At 67.1% G+C, this 8,518-nt stretch overlaps 1 protein-coding gene across 1 annotated transcript in view; it reads right to left on the bottom strand.

The window, feature by feature from the left end:
* MMP17 (matrix metallopeptidase 17) overlaps positions 1-7,378 on the bottom strand; it is a 24,028-nt gene extending 16,650 nt beyond the window's left edge. Inside the window, exon 1 of the mRNA XM_021697296.1 lies at positions 7,235-7,378. Coding sequence (XP_021552971.1) covers positions 7,235-7,378 — 144 coding nt within the window. The remainder of the gene's footprint in view (positions 1-7,234) is intronic.
* Between the last annotated feature and the right edge of the window lie 1,140 nt (positions 7,379-8,518).

The following is an 8,518-nucleotide window of genomic DNA, read 5'->3' as shown; positions in this document are numbered from 1 at the left end:
CCCCCCCCCCCCCCCCCCCGCAGTCTGGCCTGCAGGCTGAGGTAACAGCTGGGTCTCTGCACTGAGCAGGCCTGTGCTCCACCCCTCACAGGGCCCTCTGGGGTTCACGGGGGAGCCCTGGCCCCCCAACCCGGAGACCCTCGCGTTCTGGGCTTTGGAGAAGCCAAGAGCACTCCTGGCGGTTTTGCAATGCTTGCCACACTGCAGAGCAGGCTTTAGCCTCGGGTCTGAGCGGCCGCAGGGGTTAGCCGGCAGAAGGGAGGGGCAGCTGAGTGCAGGCACGGCCCTGGGACCCGCACTGCAGCCCCCAAGGTCAGTGGCCACTCCCACCTGCCCGGACCCTGCCTGAGATAGGGCTGCATCTGCGGGGCTGGCCAGGGGGTCCCCACCCGCAGGCAAGGGCTGGGGGTGCAGGGGTCTGTGTCCTCAATCACACTTCCCACCTACCCCCAATGTGGACTCCTCCCAATGACATTAGCATCGCAAAGCAGGCCCCTCTCAAGCCCCCGCTTCTCCTCCCCAGGGCCCCTGGGGGCCCCTGCAGTCCTGGGGGGTGGGAGCACCCCACCAGCTGGCCAGGGGAAAATCCTAAGGGGGGCCTGGCAACAGGACAAGCCCTGGCGGGTGTGGGGGCTGCTGACGGCCGCTGGCTCTCCGGTGGCCTCGGGGAGGCACTGGGCCCACAAGCCCGAGGGGCCCCGCCCAGGCCTGTCTTCGGTGGAGGAACAAGTGCCTGGAACCCGAAGGCCCCATCCCCGCGGGGAAGGCACAGTGGCCGCCGGCAGAGGGAGGGAGGGGCCCTCGGGGAGGGGGCGGCTAAGAAGACTGCTCTCCCCGCTTGCCAGCTCATCTCCATCTCGGGAGGACCCCGGCAAATTCCCAAATGGCCCGGCTTCCTTTTTTTTCCCGGGGCCGCACTACATTCTGAAGCTGTCGAGGAGACTAATGGGTGCGAGCGGCGGGGGCGCTAAGCCGGGGACGCGGCAGGCGAGCGCCCCACCGCTCCTCCGGGCGGGGGCGGGGGTGGGGGGCGCAGCCCGGGCCAGACGCTGCCCCGCCTCCTCCTCGGGGGCGCCCGCCGCAGGAAGCCCGCCCCCGGGGGTCCCCGCCCCCCCAATCGCTACAGAGCCCCCGGGGCGCACACCCAGGCCGGCCCCTCCCTGCGCGCCAATCCCGCCCTCCCTGCGCCGTCGTCATGGCGACCGCGTCTCCAGGGCAACCAGGCTGCAGCAGCGGAGGTGAACCTTCCAGAAGGCCGTGGGGAGGGGAGGGGAGGGGAGGGGAGGGGAGGAGAGAAGCAGGGGCGGCCCAACCCCGCAGCCGCCGCCCCGCCGAGGAGGATCCCCAACAGCCGAGGAGATGAGCTCTGCCTCCTTCCAGCGACCCCTGAGCTGGGCCATTACCGCAGAGGGGGAAGCTGAGGCCGGGACATGGTGCCCGGTGCCAGGCGCTGGCAGGACGCAGTGCAGCGCATCCGGCGGGCCTTTCCCGGCTCGCCCACGAGGCCTCAGGTCTTACCCTGTGTGCTCAACACAGTTTGTTACACCGCCCACAGGTCTAACTCCCCTCCCTACTCTAATTAGAGTCACAGGGAAGCGCAGCCCCGGCCCCACGGCAGCCCCAGGAGGTGGGGGGGCCCCAGCAGGTGGGCACGGGGAAACTACAACCCCAGCCCAATGGAGGGATGGCACGGGGCTGCACTGTTCTGTGCTTCACCAAGCTGGCAAACGAGAAGTGCTTACTGTGTGCAGGGTCTCATGTGGTCCTCTAGGCTGCCCCACCACGTGGCCGCTGCCGTCCCCACTGACAGGTGGCAAGTGGTGACCAGGAGACACACAATCTCCTGGAGCTGGCGGGGCCACCGTGTGCCTGGGACTGGCCCTGGCCTGGGTGTCTGCAGTTCTGCCAGGGACCGTGGCCGTGGATGGCTGACCCGTGGGCCCTTCCCCTGCACGACCCACCTCTAGCTGGAACCCCAGCCTCGTGGGGGGCGGCATGGAGAGCAGGTGTCTTTAGCATTAGCCCCTCTGCACAGATGAGGGAACCCAGGCTCAGAGGCTGCCGTGGGGCCGTGTGCAGACAGCCACCCCCCAGCCACGGCGATGTGGCTCGGGAGACGTGGAGCGGGCAGGCAGTGGCTTCAGAGCAGTCCTGAGGACCCGAACACTCACAGTGAGGAGAGCAGAGCCCGGCCGTACCCACGCGGTGCTGGCTCACTGCTCGCCCTGTGTGCCTTCACTCAGAGGGCAGGGTGACCACCACCTCCACTCACTGCCCAGGAGACTGAGGCCCCCAGACGTGTGACCGGAGTCAGTGGCGGGGCCGTGGTCTGGTGGCAGTCCCTGTCCAGCTTGCTCTGCCATGGGGGCCGCTGAAGACCCCGAAGGGAAATGAGCTGGGCGTCCTCAGAGCAGGACCCCCGTGCTCGTCTTCCTCTGGGAGCTGACAGCGGGCGGCTGCCGGGGGCCCCAAGCCCCAGTGTTGGCCCCAGTGTCTTCCCCGGGGAGGGGGGGAACGCTCCTAGATCCCCCCTGGACAGCCTGCTGTTCCCTGTCCATCCAACTGACACTCCCAGGCTGAGCGCTCGCTGTACCGGGCACCCTGGGGCAGCGGGGGCCTGGGAGAGCCTGCCCTGCACGCAGGGCTCCCGGTGCGGACAGCGTCCTGGGGAAGAACAGCAATGAGCACGTGAACACAGCAAGTGACACCAGACCGTGTCTGGTCTGGTGTCATGCATGACTGTCGTTACCAGAAGTGACCCAACAGCCAACAATTACCAAGTACTCTTCCGTTCGCTAACCCACTTAATGCTCTCAGCACCCCCAGGGCAGAGCTACATGAGGCCGGGGTGCACGGTCTGTGGTGTTCAATCCGTGCTTGGCACACGGTAGACACCAAGTGAGCACCTGCTAAATTAATCCTATGAGGAGGGCACGATTATCCCCATTTTACAGATGGGGACACAGAGGCCTAGAGAGATTAGGACATGTACCCACAGTCACGTAGCCAGCATGGGGCAGGGCTGGGGAGCCTGGGGTGTCTGGCTTCAGAGCCTATTCCTGTAACCTCTGTGCTATGAGGAGACGTGAGTGACAGGGTGCAGGGACTAATTAAATGGTGGCCAGGGAAGATGTCCTTGGGGGGGGTGACAGTAGGTTGAGACCGGAAAGATGAGGAGCTGGTCAGGTGACAAGCCGTACGAAAGTTCATGGAGGTGGGCATGGCAGATGCAAAGGCCCTGGGGCAGGAAGCAGCCTGGCAAGTTCTATAGAGAAAGGAGTTCCACGGAGTACAGGAGGAAGGCATTCAGAAGCCAGCCGCCTGTAAGGAGTGGGACCTGATTCTGTGAGAGTGGGGAAGCTGGGCTTCTGCCCTGTCCCTCCCGAGAGATGGACAATGCTCGGGAGACCCGACAGGCTCTCAGCTTATGTGGGGCAGATGCATCACCCTCCGTGAGCCAAGCACAGACCCTACACCCAGAGCATCTCACTAGAAACTCAGATCACCACCGACAGGCAAAAAGCACACACCCTTGGAAGGCACTGCGTCAGCTCCCCTGCCAAACCCCAAATCCTGTACAGCCTTCTCTCCATTCCTCCCTCCCCCTGGGAACACGCAGACAGCTTACTCCCTGCCAGACACTTCAGAGGCCTCACCTGAACGTCCCAGCAGCCCTGTTTTACAAACGGGAGCCTGGGGCCCGCAGGCTGGGTCTGGACCCCCATCTGTGTCAAGGGCCCCCGTGAGAGCAAACGCATCCTAAGCCCCCAGGCCAGCCGGTCCACACTCCCAGGGCTCAGACCACAGACATCCAGCACAGCCCTGCCCACACCACACCGGCTCGCAGGACAAAAGCCCCACAGAGACTTCTTTCAGACCGGCCGGCAGCCCCAAAGGCAGTGGGTGCTCCACCACAAGGACTGAGCGCTGACAGCGTGCCTCAAGGTGGGGGCCTCAGGAGGGTTGGGGGGGTGTCTTAGGTCCTTCACATTTAAATTCAACCTCCCACAGAGGTGCAGGGAGGGGACCCCAGCAGCCTTCCCTCTCCAAGGCTCAGGACAAAAGCACGCACGCCCAGGTTCACCATTCCCGCTCATTCTGTCCTAGCAGAGGGCATGCAGTCTGGCCCTGGCCTGGGTGTCTGCAGCTTCGAGGTGCGAGGGACAGTCCTGGCCCCAAGCCAGGTCTGTGACCTCAGGCCCGAGGGCACGCAGGGCCCACAGGCTCCCCTGGGTGCTGGCACTGAGGAGCAGGGACCCAGGGGCCACTGGCTGAGGGTGACTGTCACCCTTGCTGCGACCTGCCCCTGGCCCAGGAGGGGGACGCGGGGCTCACGCTCGCTCAGAGTGAGGGCCTGGCTCGCACCCACCCTTGCCACCATCCGGCCTTGTCCTGCCCATCCCCGCGGGGCCTCCTGGGTCTTTGGAGGGCCTTGCTCATTCCCGGCCATCCTCAGCCACACACCAGTCACCTCTCTGGGTGTCAAAGATCACACGATCCGCCAAGATGCCGCGTGGTTCGGGGCCACGAGCACTTTGTTGCTGGAAGCAGAAACCCGAGCAGAAACTCGAGGGGCCGAGCTGGCAGGTCTGCTAACACGCACCGCATCCCATTCACGCCCGCCACCAGGCCCCCCTGCTCCCGGGCCTGGGTCCCAGGTGCTCCTGGCCCTGCTGCTGGCTTAGCAAAATATTAGCAACAGCCCGCTCGTCCGTGCCCAGGGCTGGCTGGAGGATGTGACGTCCATGCAAAGAAGCGAGCTGGGATGGGCACCAAGCACCAGGCAGACCCAGACGCTCCAGTACGGACCGTTCTCCAGGACAGGACTTCCAAGGGAAAACAGCAGGCAGCAGGCCTCGTCCCCAGAGATAAGGGGCCCAGGTCCCCATGTCCTTTGGAGTGCCCAGACGACCTCCAGAGGGATTCTCAGGAAGCGAGGGGAGGGCAGGGAAGATGGGATTTCTCCCGCAGGCCCTTCCCTATGGCCTGAATAGCTCGCTACGGTTATTACCTACCCAGAAATAAAATGATGAAAAGCTCAGGGCTGAGCGGCCGACAGCCCCAGGAGGGCACAGCGCACTCTTTTGTCCTGCTCCACACGGCCTGAAAGCCCACCGGCAGTTGGGCGCAGCAGGACTCAATCCAGCGCTTTGTCCTCTCACTAAAGCTGGGGGTGGGCTGGGCCGGGCCAGCCTCTCTGGGGACCAGCCAGAGCTCCAGACCCGCTGGGCTCAACTCTGGCAGAAGCTGGGTCACACTGACAAAGGGGCCCTTCTCCTCCCTGGCAGCCCCAGATCTGAATATGCAGAGTCAGTGGGCCCCAGGGGCGGGTGGCAGTCTACAGACGGGGTGGGAAGGAACCCCCTCCTCCCCATAAATCCTGTTTCCAAGACTTCCTGCACCTCTGGGTCTGGGGCTCTGAGGTGTCATTCCCCAGAAGGCCACCAGAGACCGCCCTCCGCCCACAAACGTGGGCACGAGTCAGGAAGGCTTGGCCACACCAGGAGGGACCTCCTGGCCTTCCCTGGGTGGGGGCTTCTAGGGTCAGGGGCAGAACCCTTCGCTACTCCCCCACGGGGCCAGATGCCAGGGCCCTGCTGTCTCTGGGGCTCCAGGCTGAGGAGCCACATCCCCCCCCCCCCCCAGTGCATCCCACAGAGTTGGGCCCATGACTGCCCGCCACGCGCCAGGAGGCTCTGGGGAGCCCGGGAGGGAGAAGAGGCAGTGCCCTGGCCCTCGCTGGGAGGAGTGTGCCCAGCCTGCTGTCTCTGGGCAGGCAGAGAAAAACTTGAGAACTGGGCCAGGTCTGACAAGCGAACTGGGCCGGGACCAGCATCCCCTGACTGCACCTTAGGATTCTCCTTAGCCTCGGGAGCTGGGCCTCTCTGAGCGAGAGAGTGGACCCCGAGACCCGCTGCCCCCCAGATCATGTGCCCCAGGAGCGGGTCCAGGAAGCCCCCAGCTCCAAAGGAGCCCGGAGGGGGTGAACTGAGGCACCCCAATTTCAGGGGCAGTTCGGCTGGGAGGAAGCCCAGTGTGGGGCCCCTCAGGCGTTGGGATGCCGTCAGCGGGGACCGTGGCTGCGCCCTCCCAGATGGCTTCGAGGGCTGGGCCAGCTGGGCGGGGGTGGTCCCAGCCTGCTTCTCAGCCAGAACCTGTGGCGGAGTCCTGCCAAGTCTGTGGAGCTGCGGATGCCGCCCAACTGCCCCCATCCGAGTACCTCCGCCTGCCTGAACTCCGCCTGCAGCCTCCAAGTGCCAACGGCGCTGGGAGAGGGGTCCCGCCAGCACCGCTGCCGGCCGGGGGCCGTGTGCGGGGGTGGGGAGGCCGCGGCCCCCGGCCCGCATCCCCGCGTCTCGGGGAGTGAGGGCAGCGGCAGGGGCGGAAGCCCCAGAAGATCGTTCCAATCCAACGGCCCCTCGCGCCCTCGCCTGGCCTCTCGAACCTGGGGGTGGCGACCCATAAAGTCTGATCTCAACCCTCCAGGTCCAGGGGAGTCTGAATGGGGGAGGGGCGCGGGACGAGGCCATTGCCGCCGCTCCCAGGACGGTTCCCAAAACAGGGGGACAGCTGGTGTTACGGGAGGGGGCGCTGGGGACGGCGGTGGGGCTGCATCAGAGCCTGGGAATGGAAGGGGGACCCCATCCAGCTCAGGGCCAAGCGGGAGGCAGAGCAAGGCTGGCCGCCCTGGCGGCGGAAGGGGCCGGGGAATAGGGCCAAGATTCATGCCCAGCGGGGGGCAGGGGGCCGGTTCTCTTGCTCCCCAACACCCTACACGGAGCAAACTCGAGAGCCACCGGCTTTCCGGGGCGCCCACACTCCGCAGCCCCAACCTTTCCTGGGTGGTGGGGCGCGCCCCTCCCCCCCGCCACTCCCACTGGGAACGCACGCGGGGCGCACTGCCCCCGGCGGCTGCAACGGCTGTCCCACTCGCCTGGGGTCCCCCTTCGGGGCCGCTCCAAGCCGCGGACAAGGGCTCCGTCCAGGCAGCCCCAACCTCCGCTGCCTCCCGCGGCTGCCGCGCGCGGGGAGCGCGGAGCGCAAGGAGCCGGGAAGGCACGCGGCGCCTCTTTCCCAGGCCCGGGTGCGCGCACGTCAGCCGCTCAGCCTGCGCCCCGGCCTCAGCTTTCCGCCTAGGAAATGGGTCCAAGGCTCCCCGAGCTCCCGCAGGCGCCGAGCGGTGGGACGGCGTCCTCTCCGCCCGCGGGACCCCGTATGCCGGCCGCGCACTCACCACTCCCAAGCTGAGGTCCTCCGCGCGGGGTGCGGGCGCGCCCCAGCTCCCGCGGGCCGCCAGCGCGAGCAGCAGCAACGGCAGCTGCGGGAGCCGGGGCCAGGGGGCCGGCGGTCCGGGAGCGGGGGCGACGCTGCGCCCCATCCCGCTCGCGGGGCCGTCGGCGCGGCACTGCAGGTCTCCGCGTTCCCGCGCCCCGCTCCGCCCGGCTTCCCGCGCCCCTGCGTCGGGCTCCCCACGCCGCTGCGCCCGGCTCCGCCGCTCTGCGCCCCTGCACCCCCACGCCCGTGCGCCCCGCTCTGCTGCGCGCCGCTTCCCGGCCCGCCCGAGCCCCGCGCGCCGCCTCCTATCGGTGGGGCGGGGAATGCTAATGTATGCTAATGACCGCCGGCAGCGCTCGCTCCGCCCACTGTCTTAAAGGCCCCGCGTCCCGCGCGGGTGCTCGTACCCCACCCGTGCCCCACGCCTCGCGCGTGCACCGGGGCCTGGGGCTGCGGCTGTCGGAAGGCCGGCGATTTCCGAGTGTCCCGAGACGGTCTCGAGACGGCGGGCGGTGCGCGGACGGGGCGCCCCCCGGGGGTTGACCCGGCCCCCCGCCCGCCCGCGCGCTCCGCGGACCCGGACCCAGAGCCCGGATTCGCGGTCACGGTTGGGCACCCCAAGCGGCAGTTGCAGCGCGCCCGGTGGACGCCTGGTGGAGCCCTTGATCCGCGAAAGAAGGGGGTGGCTGCGGAGAGGGGGGGGGGGGGGGGGGGGGTGAGCGTGGGGGCGGGCGGGGCGCTGTGGGTGCGCGCGTCCCCTGGGGTCTGGGCTGGGGAGGAGGATGTGAATGCTGACGTCTGTCGGAGGTCAGTGTGCGCGGGGCACATGTCCAGCCTGCCCCTTTATCAATCTCGGCTTCTCACAGCATCTCGTGAGATGGGAACGATTATTCCCATTTTTCCAACAAGGAAACTGAGGTCCAGAGAAATTAAGTAACTTGCGGGGTGAGGGGGCTGCGAGATTCAGATACAAACGCCCCCACACCTGAGTGAGATTTCTCATCCTGCTGGTCTACAACTGCTTCCCAGCCATCGCCCCTTCACCCTCTGGTCCTAGCTGGTGCTGTGGCCCCGGTCTCCAGACAGGGAAACTGAGGCCCAGGCACTTCCGCTGGATCCACGTCACCCAGTCTGGGGGGAGTGGCGAGGGCTGGCTTCCAGGCAGAGCCCCCCCTTCACCATCCTTCCCTGATACTCTTAGAGCCTCGGCGGCCCCTTTGGAGCAAGGAGATTCCGCACCTGC

Source organism: Neomonachus schauinslandi, chromosome 14 (genome assembly GCF_002201575.2).
Source record: "Neomonachus schauinslandi chromosome 14, ASM220157v2, whole genome shotgun sequence".
In the NCBI taxonomy this organism is placed as follows: domain Eukaryota; kingdom Metazoa; phylum Chordata; class Mammalia; order Carnivora; family Phocidae; genus Neomonachus; species Neomonachus schauinslandi.
Note: the sequence above shows the minus strand (reverse complement) of the source record. Positions and strands in the feature narration are given on the sequence as shown.